The sequence below is a fragment of the Vulpes lagopus genome, chromosome 18 (assembly GCF_018345385.1).
Source record: "Vulpes lagopus strain Blue_001 chromosome 18, ASM1834538v1, whole genome shotgun sequence".
NCBI lineage: Eukaryota > Metazoa > Chordata > Mammalia > Carnivora > Canidae > Vulpes > Vulpes lagopus.
Window position 1 is genome coordinate 17,033,581 of NC_054841.1, and position 17,021 is coordinate 17,050,601.

General features: G+C 46.3%; 1 protein-coding gene across 9 annotated transcripts in view; it reads left to right on the plus strand.

The window, feature by feature from the left end:
- PTPRT (protein tyrosine phosphatase receptor type T) overlaps positions 1–17,021 on the plus strand; it is a 1,030,023-nt gene that overhangs the window by 248,690 nt on the left and 764,312 nt on the right. For 8 of the 9 annotated variants that reach the window (XM_041733397.1, XM_041733399.1, XM_041733398.1 and 5 more), the window contains exon 2: positions 12,700–12,825. In XM_041733397.1, the coding sequence (XP_041589331.1) occupies positions 12,700–12,825 (126 nt within the window). Of the gene's footprint in view, positions 1–12,699; positions 12,826–14,331; positions 14,351–17,021 lie in introns of those variants that run through there. The other variant, XM_041733405.1, reaches the window with a different exon arrangement.

The following is a 17,021-nucleotide window of genomic DNA, read 5'->3' on the forward strand; positions in this document are numbered from 1 at the left end:
GGCAAGAGCATGTCAGGCGGGGAAAGAGGAAAGGCGAAGACCTCGAGGCCCCCGAGAGCTTGGCTTGGGTTTCAGAGGCTGTCGGAGCCGGTGCCTGCCAGGAAGCCCTGACATCGGGCCATCCTTCCGTGCAGAGCGAACCTCGAGCCCCCTTTTCCTGACAGATGAAAAAGTTTCCCCGACACGGGGTATGACCTGCGGCCATCCGTGTCTTTCCCTCCTGCAGAAATAAGCGCGGGGCGGACCTCGCCCTTGTGGGAGAGAGGATGAGAGATGCTGTTCTGGCTCCTGGGCGGGCAGAGCCCCGTCCCAGCTCCGCACCCCCGTCTGCAGCCCTGGACTCTTCTCCGCTACCCCACCGTGAGGTCGGGAGCGGGCCGGAGGACACGTGCCGTCTTCAAAAGGGGGGAGCTGTGGAGTCCCCGCATCTGCTCCCGGGCTGTTCTGGGTGGCGGGGCTACTGCTCGGCCCGAGGACTCGCCCGCGGGTCCCCACTGAGCCGTCCTCACTGTCCCCGCTCCCGGGGCCTCTGCCCGCAGGTTGAAGCTTAGCGCTGACCCCACACGTGGGCTTCCCCTTCGCTCTTTCCTCCTGGACACACGTTGCGGCGTCCTTGCGACATTGCCTGGGGCAGAGCTCCTCGGCTCTGCTCGTGGGCGTGCGAGGCCGAAGTGCCTGCCACTCTGCTGCCCTGTTCTCTGCTTCGCACGGCGCACACGTAGCAGAGCAGGTGCCAGGGCAGGGCAGGGCAGGCGCGACGAGACCTGCTCTGAACAGAGGCCTCCAGCCCCAGGACATGCCTGACTGTCCTGTGTCTCAGCAAATGGAGCCGGTAGACAGGGTAGAGGACGCAGTGGCCGTGCCACAGGGTATCAGGATTTCAGGTGCCGTTCGGGAGAGTGTCACTCGCCGCCTTCCATTACGTGGGAAGAATCCGTGGCCTGACAGGTTGGGTGATTTGCCCAGGGTCACGCCGCAGGAAGCGGAGATTGAAACTCGGACTTACTGCACAGATCACGTTATCATCACAGGTGCTGCCGATCCGCACAGGACATGATGGGCAACTCAGTCTCTTTAAAGTATTGTTTATGAGACTGCGCAGCCTCAATATGACCTATAACATGCCTGTCTTCCCCGTTTCTAATTCATATGTTGGGATTGGGCATTAACTTAATAAATACTCACTTAGTACCTACACGCCAGGCACTGTTCCACGTCTTGGTGGGTAAATATTAAATTGACCCAATCCTCATAACAACCCTAAGTGGGTGGGTGCGACTGTCATCTTCGTTTTACAGATGAGCAAATTGAGGAATATGGGAATTAAATAAATTGGCCAAGGTCACAAAGCTACCCGCCCCCACTGGCCAAACTAGCAGAGCCACTATTCTGGATCCAGAATCCAGAATTTTAATTCCCACCCATGTATGTCTCTGTAGAGAAAGAATATCATCCATTGCCTGAAGTGAGCATACCTGGGGGCCACCAAGCTTGTTGACCCCTTTAGTTTACAGGTGGTGCCTGCAAAGGGCACGAGAATGCTGCAGCAGATTCGGGAACGCCACTGTTTCTGTTAGCCCTGTCTTTTCCTGCTCTCCTGAGCTGCCTTGGAAGTCCAGACACGTCTCTGGTCTAGAAGACCCAGCAGCAAGTTCATTATTCTCCCTTGAAGTCCGTTTGCTAACTTCCACCTTTGTTGTCTTTTATTCCTGGATTTATTATAATGGGCCAGATTAACCTGCGTTGCCTCATGGAGTCTCTGGGACAAAGAACCAAATGAACAGATCAGACGTGTTCTCTGGTCCTTGGGGAATCCTCAAGCCATCAGAGAGACATCATCTTATTTATAATAAATTCACTGTTCAAAAAGCTTTAAAAAAATCTTTTTTTTTCCTATTAGGGGTATTGTTTCTATCTGTTGAGTCCATGAGTGTTTGACATTGGATGACTTTATAAAACATTCTACTAATTGGATTTATTAAAGCAAATAAATCAAACACTAATTGGAACGTGCCCTGCCATTATTTTTGCTTACTGAATTAGATATAATGGTGTGAAGGCCTTCTTATCATATTTGTGCACTTATTTAAACACCCCCCTGGCACACACTTCTGCAAATTCAATTAGATATTCAAAAAAGGAATTCAATTTATGCAAGGCTGGTTTACATTCATTCCAGGGGCAAGGCTGGTCTGCTCACAATTATAAGCCCTACTTAGATAGCACCTTGCTTTCAAAGCATTTGTCAGCATGAGGGTAGGATCTTGATGGCTTGGGTGTTGGGCACTTTATTATTAGGATGTGGGTGTCCACAGAGCAGGGCTGGCTTTGTAGGTATGTGACCTGTGCTGTCACATGGATCCTGGCCCTTGGAAGGGTTCCCATTCTTGGTTCTTGGCTCTGCTATGGCCATGTTGAAATTCTTAATTTTAAGCAGGGTGCTCCGTATTTTAGTTTTGTATGGAGCCTCATAAATTATGTAGGTGTATCTACCCTGGAGGTGGCCCTGGTTCTCAAAACCGAGTGAGGAGGAAGTCCTTGGTTTGAGGCTCCATCCTGTCCTTGACTGTGTGGTGTTAAGAATGTCATGCACTCTGGCCTTGTTTTCTTCATCTGTGAGATGGGGGTGCTAATCCTTACCCGTAAAGAACAGGTGCTATGATGTAGGGGGAAGGGCTTATTTAAATATGGGGAGCTATTGTGCTGTTCTCGGCCCTTAGCCCATGAATCAAGAATTCATCAAGAATTCGGAGGACAGTGGGACAGAGGAAGGAAAAAATATTCTACATCTGGGACTGAGAAAGGTGTTTAAAATACATGACATACAGATAACAAACCCTCAAATGTGACACATTGCCCTTTTCTGTGACTGTTAAAATTAGAAATTTTTATGGCATTAGAGTAAATGTTGGTGCAGTACAGCCTGCAGACTGGTTCTAGACCTTCCCTAGTTTTTATGTGGCCCACCAATGAGGAATGGTTTTTACATTCTTTGATGGTTAGACAAATCAAAAGAAGAGTACTATTTTGTGACATCTGAAAATCATGATGTAGTTCAAAGTGCAATGTCAATAAATATTGAATTTCTTTATCGAATACAACTCCCCTCATTCTTTTTGTGTTGCTTATAGCTGCTTCTGTGCCACAGTGGTGTTGCTGTGTCATCGTGACAGCAGCTGGGTGACTCACTGCCCTGAGCAGAATTCTAGGATGGCCTCCAAAATTCCCGGCCCCTGGCATGCGTGCCCTGCGTAATCCCCATTCCTTGGGTGGGACTGTGAGTAGGATGTACTTCACTCCCATGATTTAGGTCATGTTAGTGATCAAGGTCAAGGAATTTTGCAGATGGAGCTAAGGTCCCAAATCAGTTGACTTAAGCTAATCAAAATAGGAGATGGTGGTGAATGGACCTGGCTGAATCAGATGAGATGAGCCCTCAGAAAGGGACTGTGCCCTGTCCAGAGAGCAGGAGATTTGGGGCATGAGAGGGCTCGGGGGGAGGGGCTGTGAGGCCAGGAACTGTGGGCAGCTTCTCAGCCCATGGATGACACCCAGGCCGAGGACATGGACCTCAGTCCTGTAACCAGGAACCAACTTCTGCCCCATTCCATGTGAGCTCTAAACAGGGTGTGAGCCCCAGAAAGAAATAATAGTTCCCTGGCACCTGACTTCAGCCTTGTGAGGCCCTGAGAGGAGAAGCCAGCTGAGCCTTGTCTGTACTCCTGACCTGCAGAAACCATGAGCTAGTAAAAGGGTCCTGTTTTAAGCCTCTGATTTTGTGTTCATTTGTTGCATAGCTGTAGACGAGCAATATAACATCAAGGTGGAAATATATACTACTTGGCTTTTTTTTTTTTTTGGAAAGTATACCCAACTCTGAGTTAAAGTAATTAAAACCACTTAGGCCACACTGCCCTTTCCTCTGCCCCTAAGCTTTTAGTCCAGCCACACCTCGAGTCTATCTAATAGCTCCCAAGTGTGAGCTTCCCACATATCTGGGGTGGCTCTGTGAGGCCCGGCCCCCACCTCATGTGCCTGCCTGCCTGAGACCCCACCTCCATTTCGTATTCTTTCCAGCACGTGGTGGCCTCCACTGCGAGTTAGGAGAGGCCTGCCTTGCCTTGCCCTCCAAGTTGGTGGACCAGCATCTTGAGCCAAGGCAGTGATTGGGGCGGGGGGGCGGGGGCAGACAGCATGCGGACTGGCTCCATGTTCTTCTCGCAGGAATTAGAGAATTGCTGCACAGCCACCCGTTTCCCTCAGCCAGAAGTTCCTTTCAAGGCCAAGCTTGCCTTCCAAGTTCATTGTCATGACAACCTGGTATAATGGGTAAGAATGTAGACTGAGCTCGTCTAGGTTCAAAGCCTCCCTTTGGCTCTTGTGATTTCTGTTATCTTCAGCCAGTTTTTTTAACCTTTTTAAGCCTTGGTTTCCTTATCTATATAATGGGGGATAACGATCAAATGTACTCATTGGGTGATTGGGATAATTAAATGAGCTAATATCGGTAAACACTTAGAATAGTGCCTGGCTATAGTTCAGCACCAGACATGGAGTGTCCGCTGTCATTAGCACTGAGATTTACTTGGGATTTGCTTCTTCCCTGTAGCTTTGTGTCTATATCTCTTTGATGGTGCACCATGATTACCTGGCCCCACTGGCAATGTGCCCACTCCCCCTGCTAGAACGCTGAACAGACTCCTCTCTTCCTAGATCTGCTGCCAATACTCTCATTTTTCCTCTTGTGACTCGTTGGCCTGCACATGTCTCCCCTCACTCTTTACCTTGTTTGATGGCTGATGGTTTCTCCTGGGTTCATCCTTTGAATTCCCTTCACACTCTGGGTTCAGACTTGCCCTCTGTACTGGGCAATTGTAGGACCAGGGTAAATGCTCTTAAAAGGTCAAGTCTAAGGTGAGTTTCAGATTCCTCCAGGGGGTCTAAGGCCTACACTGGGTTGGAAGCTCAGTGGAAGACAAATGAGAATTGCCTGTGGGGTCTTAGCCTGTCTCCCCTGCAGGAGGGCAGGTCCATTTTAAATGTATTCAGCCAGGGGCACCTGGGTGGCTCAGTCAGTTAAGTGTCTGCTTTTGCCTCCTGGGGTTCTGGGATTGAGCCCCAAATAGAGTTCCCTGCTCGGTGGAGAGTCTGCTTCTCCCTCTCCCCACCCCCAGCTTGTGCTCACTCTAGCACACGTGCTCTCTCTCTCTCTCAAATAAATAAAATCCTTAAAAAAGTAAATGTATTCAGCCATTCATTGAACGGTAAAATCAAGCATAGACTATGGGCTAGGTGCTGAGTGAAGAGATATGTGGCATGCCCCTGTTTCATGGAGCTTTGGGACTTGGAATTGGAGGGGCACAGTCCTGTAGACTCATTTCCTCCTTTTCCCAGATCCCCAGTGCTGGATGTACCCTCAGAACACCCTGAGAGGGGATATAGAATGGGCTACTAGATTTTGAGTTTTTATATACTTGCCAGGGGAATGGGGTATTTAAGAGTTTCGTCCTTTTCATGGCATGTCACCTTGGTTGACTGTGCTCATGTTTGTCAGTTGAAGTTATGAGCTCTGCTGGAAGTGGTCCTGGCCATGTAGAGCAAGTGAAGGCAAATTTCTGCCTTTTAAAAAATCTTTTGTCTGGTTTTCTCTCTTGTGCCACCACTGGATGTTACAAGTGCAGCTTTTTTTCTTTTTCTGGAAGCAGCAGGATGAAACTTGGAATCTGTGATCATACACAATGTTCTAAGAGGGGCAAGGTTCGAGCAATGGAGAAATACTTGGGCTTTGGTACCACTACAGCCCTAGACTAACGACTCTACTACTTTGTGCAGGTTAGTTTTGTTCCCTACTAAATGGGTCCAATCAAAACGGTATGGTCTGTGGTGATGGTTATTATGTGCAGTGGCCACTAAAAGGAGATGTTAGTATTAAGGCTTTTTTGGGGGTCATTCTTCCTGAAATTCCTAGCTTGGCAAATCCCTTAGTATCTCTGAGGACAAGTTTTCATGTATAAAATGGAGAAAGCGGGATCCCTGGGTGGCGCAGCGGTTTGGCGCCTGCCTTTGGCCCAGGGCGCGATCCTGGAGACCCGGGATCGAATCCCACGTCGGGCTCCCGGTGCATGGAGCCTGCTTCTCCCTCTGCCTGTGTCTCTGCCTCTCTCTCTCTCTCTCTCTGTGACTATCATAAATAAATAAAAAATTTAAAAAAAAATAATAAAATGGAGAAAGCAGTGCTTCTTTCTTAGAGGGGTAGTTGACAAACTACAGTCTGTAGGTAAGATCTGGCCCACCACCTGTTTCTGTAAATAAAGTTTTATTGGAACACAACCATGTTACATTACAATACCAGAGTTGAGTCATTGTGACAGAGACTATATGGCTATAAAGTTGAAAATTTTTGCTGTTGTGATCCCTGTCTTAGAGAGTGGTTGTAGTTGGACTTAACCTCTATTCGTGTACACACATCTATAAATACATACTTACACAGCTCAAGTGCAGTGCCTGGCATATAGCAGAAGCCCAGGAAATCTTTAGTTCCTCTTCTGAACTTAATTCTGTTCAAGAAAATACAGGATCATATCTGAGAAATGCAGAGGCAGACACATTTATATTTTTATTGAATTCTATTCCTTTCTCATTTTCAAAAGAAGAGCTCATGTTTAAAAAAAAATTCTGATTGGCACTATAAACTTTATTTATGCTTTAATGTATCTTAAAGTATGTATCCTGCACTATTTTTACTTCCCTTACAGATGCTGATATGCTATACATTACCAAACCCAAATGGATTTTCAGAATCCAATTTCCTTGCTACAGTTTTCCATTTCTCTGTTGACTTTTTATGCTTGACTCACATCAGAGCATCTGGGGCCTTTGCCACATTCTGACCTCAACCCATCCAGGGAAATAGCTCCTCGGTCTGGGTGCCGGGAGGTAGGGTTGGGTCCTTTGCCTGCGGTGGCACTGCCCTGTCCTCCCCCGGGTATGTGGGTCTTCTCCAAAGCAGGACATGTGCTCTGGAGGCTGAGTCTGATTCTTGAGATAGGGGTAGGCTATGGGGTTTTTGTCCCCTCACCCCAAAATTATTGTAGTAGGGTTGACATTAGTTAAGTGGGTCTGTCTTTAAAGAATGTCTTTAAAACTGGATGTTTTAATTCAGTTTTAATGTCTTTAAAACTGAATGAGGTGAGCATCCCAATGAGAGTCTTTTGGGAGTCTCTCCAATCACTAGTCGTCCCTAGTAGCCTGCCACAACCAGCTGCAGAGATGGCCAGGAGGAGTCTTTTCCGTCAGGCATTATGGACCTCAGGAATTGCACCAAGAGAGTAAACCTAATTTTTGAAAGAGTGAGAGGAACAGCAGTGAGACTCAAGATTATCAAGGGTTTGCATATTTCATGCCGCAAGTCCAGGGGCAACTGGTCTTCCTTTTCTCCTCCTCTTCTTCCTGGTTCTCAAGAGGCAGTCCCTGGCTGGTAGCATGGCTCTGCATGTCTGTAGCTCCTGAGAGTTCCCAGTTCTCTCTGAGTCTCTGGAATCCTGAACCTTTACTACGACAGGGTTCTCTAGTGATCCATCATGCACACCAGAAACCAGGCCCAGAAAGGAGGAAGAGATGTGAGCTAGAGGGGCTGTACCCAGCTGCAGTGTGGGTTGCTGTCAGGATGTATCATCTTGAGCTCATAACCACTTTCCCAATCTGTTGGTTGAGAGGAAGAAAATTCAGGGAGGACTGCTTAAAAAATACTTCTAGAGTATATTTTCTCTCCCAAATAGCTTTTAAAACGTGTCTCTGGGTCAAGCCAGACTACTCTATATTGAATCCTCTTGGGTCCCAATGAGTGGCTCTCCCTCCGATGGTGTGGGTATTCCAGCAATTTGTGGAGAATGACTCTGAGAAACAGCCTCGTTTCACTGGTTGTGCACTCCTTGTGTGGATGTTGTCTCAGATACTGTTCACGATGGGGAATGGGACTTCTTTTACCTACGGAGAAGTTCGTGTGTGAGTTGAGCACCTGGAATGGTTATAAATTTTCCTGTGCAATTTGGCTTTTATTGTATGAACAAACACAGAGTGTCCAGGATCTGAATAGATTTTCCTTTTTCTAGTGGCCATTAGAAACTCAGAGCTGGGATCCCTGGGTGGCGCAGCGGTTTGGCGCCTGCCTTTGGCCCAGGGCGCGATCCTGGAGACCCGGGATCGAATCCCACGTCGGGCTCCCGGTGCATGGAGCCTGCTTCTCTCTTTCTCTCTCTGTGTGTGTGTGTGACTGTCATAAAAAAAGAAACCTCCTTACCCCCCAGCATTCGTGCATGAGAATACCTAATACAGCAGGAGGAAATAGGGACCTAAGTCAGGGTTCCCGGCCACATCTACTAGGGGAGTGGCACCCAGGCCATTTCACCCTTTAAAAAAAAAAAAAAAGAAAGAAACTCAGAGCTGAATGCCTCACTCCTTTTTAGCAGCCAAACATGTAGGAAACTGCTTTTTTTTCTTTCTGTGTTCTCAATGGTTATTTGCCATCTCGCCTAACCTGCTGGACTTCCTGCTTCCGTGTTCGTCAAGCCGTGGTGGATTTGCAAGTGGTAGTGCTAGAGCTGGTAGAGGGTAGATTAGGGATTTGTTAAACAGCCTCTTTTGAATGGGATCTCTGAGCTTCAGCACAACCCCATGAAGGTGGTTTTTACGTTTTTGCACCTTAAATGTATGTTTATGTTGTTCTCTTTCCGTGCACTCAGCCACCTACGCGAGTGTAAGAATTCTGTATGTTGATTCCATGCCCCCACACAGAACACGCTTAAAAACAACAACAACAACAACAACAACAACAACAACTTTAAGTGTTTCTAGACTAAGCAAAGGAATGTTTTCTAATGGGAGAGGCCCAGGCATCCTGGAAGCTCTTTGCCTGCCTGATCCTCTCTCATACCCTTGTAGGTGAAAGACTTGGGTCCTTGGTTTTAGGGAACACATTCTTACTCTGATCTATTAGAAGGAGCCTGGGTTGTGCCCTTAGGTCACCACAGAATTAATTTTGGCTCTAAAACTCCCTTCCATGTGAGCTGAGAAGACCACTTAACCCCTCAACGCATTAATTTCCTTGTACGTAGAATAGGGATGATAACCTACCTCAGTAAGCTGCAAACATGAAGTGAAAGCAGATGAGATAAAATACACAGTCAGTGTCTAGTATATTGCCTGGCCTGGAGCAGATGCTCTAGAGAGTGTGCTTCTTACGTTTGTTAGGGTGCAAAAGGTTCTCCTGGGGTCATAGTCCATCCCTAAGATGTCAGCAACATAAGACAAGTTGCTATTTTGCTCTTGAAAGGTTAATGCTGGTATCACTGGTCAGGTGACTGGTTGGCTTACTTCCAGTGAGTGTCTCAGTGATCTAGACCTCTTTTTTCCTTTGATACCCCCATCTTCACCTATAGGTTTGAAGTTCCTCACAGCAGAGACAGTGAGGAAGATTGCTTGTAAGAGATCATTTTTAGGGGCAGTTCATGTAACATGCATATGGTGGATATCAGTCTGTTATCTGTTTCTAGGGTTTACTGCATGGTCTTTCCAGATGCAAGTGGCCTGATGACATAGTGCTTTTTTTTTTTTTTTTTTTTTTTAATGGAGGAGGAAAGGGAGAGAGAGGGCTTGATCATCTCATGACCCTGAGATCATGATCTGAGCTGAAATCAAGAGTTGGACACTTAATCAGCTGAACCACCTGTGTGCCCCATCTCTTGTGTGCACAAGAGAGAAGACCCAAACAGTGTGCCATACACATAGCATGGTCTTAGCCACTGTTTTCCTTCTTGTGCCCTGGAGACTGATCTCAGTTTAGGATGCTAAGTCAGATTTCCAGTGGACTAGGAGATGCTGCAGGTGCTCCTTGCATATCAGTTCCAGCACATCAGGATCTGTTGTCCATGGTGTTGACATGATTCGTTTGTCTCTCTGGGCTGGGCTCCTGGCAGGTGATGGCATGGAGACATAGAGGGAGGGGAAGTTGGTTCTCCAAAAGAGCAACACATCTGCTGCCATCACTGTTTTTAAATTGTAAAGGTCTTGGGGCTTTCATACCCTCTTCTGGCTCGGGAAGTTGATAGAAGAAGATGTTTGGGAGGATCACTTGGGATTTGTCAGGCCATGTGGGGAAGGAGCTTTCTCAGTAGAAGGGGTCAGTATGAGACCTGGAAGAGCTGGTTGAGTGAGGGGAGTCTGTGCCCGTGGGTACTGAAGCCGAGCTTTGTCTGTGTCAGGTGTCCCCTTAGGATTATTGGTTCCTTCGCTTGACAGATATTGAAGCCCTACTATGTGCCAGAGCTGTCTAGTGGAAACTGCTTGATTGGTTCCCTCCTTGTCATTCTTCTCTGCTGTTTCTGGGGTGAGGGAACTTTTCCTCGCATCTCCTGGGCCTCCCATCCTTGCCCGTTGACACATGTCCACACACACTGGTCATCGCCCTTCTTCCCTCAGTTCCCTCAGGTACTGGTGGCACATGGCTGCCATGTGTGGCCAGCTCCCCCTGAGCAGCTGGGTGTGGAGGGGGACGTTATAGCACAGGACAGGGAACTGTTTCCGGGAAGTGTGGGAGGGCTTCCTGGGCTCCAGGCTGCTAGTCTCCTCTAACCCGCCCCAAAGGCAGCCTTTCTGGCGTGATGCTGAAATGCCTGCAGGTTTATTCATTTCCTTGTTTACCGTTGGTCTGTCTTGCTGAAGAGTGATAGCAGCTGCTTCTGAAAACTGCTGGGCCTCAGACTCTGTTGGATCTGCACTAACTGCTTGGTTAAACAGGTGTTGAATTGGCACACTTGGGTGGCTCAGTCCGTTGAGTGTCTGACTCTTGATTTCTGCTGAGGTCATGATCTCGGGGTCAACATGTTGAGCTCTATGTCAAGCTCCGAGCTCAGTGGGGAGAATGCTTGAGACCCTCCCTCTCTCTCTCTCCCCTTCCCCTTGCTTGCACTCACTCTCTCAAATAAATGTATCTTTAAAGAACAACACTTGGTGAATCAAAGGATGAATAAATGAAATTAGATATTTTAGTTCCTACCAAGGTATCATCCAGTTTCTATCACAGGAAATTTCTGACTGGCTGTCATCTTCTGTAGGTTTCTGCTTTTCATTGTTTCTTGGGCCCCTTTGTCTCCTTTCCTTTTTAACCTAGGTATTCACATAAGATACATCAAATTCCTGCTTTTTAATGCAAAGTTATTTAATAGTCTTTACTCAAGCCCAAAGTCCTACAATAGCGAAGTAGGCCCAGCCCCTCCTTAGTGCAGCTGAGACTCCAGATTGGGGTGGTAAGGGCCAACTCTTCCAGGTTCTTATTCACAGCAAGAAAGGAAAGTGGGGAAAGCCTTGGCGTCATAGGGTTTTTTAGTAGTGTTGTGACTGTCTTCCGTATTATATGGGTCAACAGAACTTCCATCCCACTAAGCAGAGAACATCCCAGGCCTGGGGTACAGAGAAGGGCTTGACCTTGGCAGCTAGTGGAGACGATGGTGTGATGTTGGAGGAGGCTGTAGATACAGGCTGGGGCTAGTGAGGGATGCCTTCTGTAGGTGGATCAGAACCACATGGACATGGGTGATCGGGAAGCAGGAGTGTATAAGGGAGGGAGACAGTGGTGTGATGAGACCTGAGCATCAAGGAGATATGGGGGGCAGTGGCAAAGCTAGACTGGGTGTGAAACTGGGTCTGGAAGACCAGTCAGGAAGCTGCTGTGGAATACTGGTCTGTGCCGCCTCTGTGTCCCACCAGCTTACCCTGGATACCCTTCCACGGAGATGCTGGATCCTCCTGAGCCCTGATCAGTCAGTCCTCCTTCAAGATGTCACGGCCCCTGTTTCTCCAGATAGGCCAGCATTTGCTCCTTGGAGCCCTGGTTCTGTACCCTGCATCTTTGTCAGTGTCACTTGGAGGGGATCTACAGCATATGGCATATATGCCTAGTAAATCCTCATCAGAACTGAATTGATACAACTTGTGTAAAATGGTGGCTGACTTTAAACACTGTGAAAATCAACTTTACTATCTTCCAGGGGCACGATTGTCTGATTCCTTACAAATTTGATCTTTATGCCATGAAATACGAATTTTCACAAACCACTTTTATAAGGAAGGGGATGGATGTGGAGAATTTATTCTGTGCCAGTTACTTTATATGTGATTCTGTTTAATTCTTATGGCATTTCTGTCTGTGGCTCGTGCCACAGGTGAGGGCCCTGAGATGCAGGTGAGGAAGCAGCTGGCCCGGATTGGCCCGGATTGGCCCGGATTGGCCTGGATTGGCCTAGCTGAGATCCGTGGCTGGTCTGTCTGGGCTCTGGAGCCGGTGCTCTCTCTGCTGCCTCCCGCATCTCTCTCTGTGGCAGGAAGTGATCACAGAGGCATGCCCTGGCATTCATTTTTCCTAGTTAGAATGAAACGTTGCTGTTTACTTTCTCAGGAAGGAAGATTGAAATCAATGAAACTAGCCTTATTAACTTTTTTAAATAAGGGGGCCTACAGATGCCAGCACCTTTCCTGAGAGCACCAAAGCAAATATAAAAATCCAATTTGCTTGCCTTTTTTTTCCTTCTTAATCTTCTCCAGAGTTTAACATTCGAAGCTGTAAATGAAGAGCTGATGAGACAGGGGTAACGAGCCAAGCCTCAGATGCAACAATGTATTTACCCATATCTCTTTTGTCTGCAGGTGGCTGTTCCTTTGACGAGCACTATAGCAACTGTGGCTATAGCGTGGCCCTCGGGACCAATGGGTTTACCTGGGAGCAGATTAACACGTGGGAGAAACCAATGCTGGACCCAGCAGTGCCCACAGGTACATGATCCCCTGCACTTGAGGCTGTGATGAGGATGACCCCCCCTTTGGGATGACTTGTGGGGACAGACTTTCTTACGGATTGAGCTGTCTGAGAGGGCAGTAGACAGTTTCATTGGTAGTAAGTTCCTCATCCCTAGAGGTATTCAAACCAAGGCTGAGTGAATTCTTTATGTAGTAGAAATCACTTGTCACCTGGACTCAGGAACCTTTAACATTTCTTGTAGCTTTAAGGGTCTAGATTTAGCTACAGGTTAGGGCATCCCTAGGTTTTGCTTGAGAACCTCAGAGTAGTTGGGTTTTGTGGGAAGGAAATTCTGAAGAATGAGGTCATTCCTCTTCTTCCAGGACACATAGACATAGCTTTTATATATCTAGGGAAACTGACACAGTCAGAATATTACTCATAGAGTTAATGTCCTGACACCCTGAATGCCCAGCTTATCCTTAACCAGTGGGGCTAAAGGGCTACTATACTTTCTTGATGCTGCTTGTCCAGGCATATGAGAGTGACACCTGATTTATTCTAGGGGAGGCCCCCCGGAAGAGGAGCACTCAGAATACATTTAGGGTGGGGTATGCCTAGGTGTGTTGAATTGTGAAAAGGCTTTTCTGGGGACATACGGCAGGAAGAGTTATAACTATGGGAACATTAGGATCACCTCTTTGGATATGTGATCTCAAGTACAGGAGTAAAGACATTTGGTTGTTGGAGAGGGAACATCATGCCTGTGGTTCCTCCCCACTCAAGGGCTCCCTCTAACCTACGTATTATCTTGTCTTTTTTTTTTTTTTTTCCACCAGCACCTTCTGGTACTCTTCCTCACTCTGCCCACTAAATATGGGAGATCTTAGGCTTGTTCTATACTGTCTCCATGTGTATTAGGTTCTCCAGAGAAACAGAATCAATGGGATATATATACAGAGATACATTTAAAAGGAGATTTAGTACAGGAATTGGCTCACACTGTATGGAGGCTGAGAAGTCCCATGATCTGTTGTGTGCAAGCTGGAAAACCAGTGGTGGGATCCAGGGCTGATGGTATAAACTCTGATCTGAGTTTGAAATCTCAAGAACCAGGAACACTGATATTTGAGGGCAGGAGAAGATGGTGCCTGTAACTCAAGTAGAGTAGAAGAGTGAGTAACTCACTCTTCCTTTTTGTTCTGTTTGAGCCCACAAGTGGATGATGCCTCCTGCCTTGAGGAGGGCTGTCTGCCTTACTCAGTTTGCCAATTTAAATGCTAATCTATTCTGGAAATACCCTCATAGATACTCCCAGAAATAATGTTTAGCAGCTCTTTGGACATCTTATAGCCCAGGCAAGTTGACACACAAAATTAACCATCACATTATGGATGGCCTCCACCACTCCTATGCCTTCAGTTGCCATCGGACATCTTGTATGAACTCTAGACCTACACCACCCACTGCCCAACTGGCACGTCTTTTTGGCATCCTCTGGGGATGTTTACCAGGATGCCACTAAGCAGGAGACAGGAAGTGGTGCTCCAAGATGTACAGGTAAGGGTGTAGCCTGTGTGACTGTGAGTTCGGCTCCAGAGCAGGAGGCTACTGGATGATTCTATGTACTTCCAGTCAAAGGTGTAAATTGTCGTTTAAGGTTTTTGTGAGTGTAGACACCAGCCCCAGATAAAATAAATCTGTGCTATGGTACAAAATTGAGCTTTGCAGATCTGGTAGGAACTTACTTGGCATGAGCAAAGTCACCAACAACTACGTGTGCCCCTTCTTAAGGTACCTGTGGAACAACCTGTATGCCTGTTGCCCCATCATCATTTTAAACATTTCTGAGTTTACTTTCAGAAGTGTCTTGGTTTAGTTGATAGAATCATTCATTCCATTAGGGATCCAAAGAGTCCAGCGCACTTTGCTGAAATGTACCATGTGCTCCATTTTGCCTGGCCATCTTTATTGTTGGCCAAACACATCCAGATCTTTTAGTATGTGTATTTGTTTTGCATGCACACTTATGGTTTTCCTGCTAATCTTTAGCCCACCTGAAGCCCTGTGGGGTCTTGGAGGCTCTCCAAACTCAACATCTCCAAAATTGAGCTCTTGAGTTATCTTTTTTCCCTCCTCTTATACTTGCTTTGCCACATTCCTTGTCTCAGGAAAGACCACTCTTTTTAACATTTTCCTCCACCTTGTACTCTTGTACTTATCCTTCCTATCTCAGTCCTTTCTTAGGACAGCACATCCTAGATACTTACCTGGGTCAGCTCTTTCTGTAAATATTTCCCATTGCATCATGGACTTTTTCTCAATGACATGTCACTGTGGATGTTATTTGCTCAGTGTATGTTTTTACCTTCAGATGAGAAATTCCATGTGCATGTAGACCGTGACAGTCTTGTTCATTGTGTTATCTTAGGGCTTAATATGGTGATTGTATATAGTATGAACAAATTAACATTTTGTTGTATGGATGGATGGCCAAATAGTCTTTATCAGGTGTATTTTACTTATTTTTTTAGTAAAAAAATTTGCTCTTTTTTTGCTCATTTATTTTTTCTTTTTAAAATTGAAGTATCATTGACACACAATGTTGTATTAGTTTTGAGTGTACTCCATAGTGATTCAACAAGTCTATATGTTATGCTGTTCTCACTGTAACTGTAGCTACCCTCTGTGCCCATATGGTGCTGTTATAACACCATTGACTATATTCCCTGTTCTGTGCCTTTCATCCACTGGACGTCTGTACTCTCCACTCCACTTAACCCATTTTGCCCATCTCTACTCCCCTTCCCTTTGGCAACCACTAATTTAGTTTTGTGTTTTTGGGTCTAATTCTCCTTTTTGTTTATTCATTTGTTTTTTAGATTCCATGTGTATCTGAAATCATAGGATATTTGTCTTTCCCTGACTTACTTCACTATCAAGTGTTTTTTATTTATTTTTATTTTTTTTAAAGATTATTTGAGAGAGGGAGTGAGAGTGAGCATGAACAGGGGGCGGGGCAGAGGGAGAAGCAGACCCCCCACTGAACTAGGAGCCCGATGGGATCATGGGATCATGGGATCCCAGAGCTGGGACTCTGGGATCATGACCTCAGCCAAAGTCAGATGCTCAACCAGCTGAGCCACCCTAGTGCCCTTCAAGTGCTTTTTAAATGAAGAAATGAATCATAATGATCTTCAAATGCCTTTAGGCCCTCTATAAACTGACCATTTTTATTTTTATTTTTTAAAGATATTTATTTATTCATGAGAGGCAGAGAGAGAGAGGGAGAGGGAGAGAGAGAGAGGCAGAGACAGGCAGAGGGAGAAGCAGGCTCCATGCAGGGAACCTGACGTGGGCCTAGATCCCAGGACTCCAGGATCACACCTTGGGCTGAAGGCGGCGCTAAACCGCTGAGCCACCCGGGCTGCCTGTGACCATGCATTTTTAATCTTTCCTATAATCCTTCCATTTTACAGACCAGGAAACTAAGGTTCTAAGAAGCTGAGTGACATTGCTTTTCCCACCGTGCCAATCTCTCTTCCCAAAGGAATAACTCTTGCTTCTAATCTTAATTTTCTCAGCCCCTCATTATGGCAGAGTGTCATTTCATAAATATTGGATTGTGCTAATACAATCTTCTGAGCTTTTCTAAATAGAGGCATTTGATAATGATCACTGAAATTATTCTGTCATGATGCGCCTGTGGATTTCAGCGGCTCTGCGTGCTTCTTAGGCAGAGAGGCATGAAAGTGAATTTGGATTAGGCAAAATTGTTTGTTCTTCTCCTGGGCAAAAACTGAAATCTTACTTTTCCTTCTGTAAAACCAGCAGTTTCCATCCTTTGGAAGTCTAGTTTGAGTCTATTTATTCAGATGTTCCACAACCTTTGACTGATCACCTTCTGTGTGACAAACTATGTGCTGGAGTGTGGGTAAATCACACTGTGTCATTTGGGCACTTAATCTCTCTGCTGGCTTCTCCTGGCACATGGCTTGAAATCTGAACTCCTTACTGAGACTGCAAGGTTCTGCATGATCTGGTGTCTTCTCCAAGCCTGTTGTCTTCTCAAAATGCCCCAGACACACTGGCTCCATTCAGTTCCTTGGAGATTGAAAGACTATCAGATTCTTTCTTGGCTCAGGACATTTGCATGTGCTGTTCCCTTTCACTGAAATGGATTTCTCCACTCTTTGCTTAGCTGATTTCTTTAGGCCTCAGCTCAAAAGGC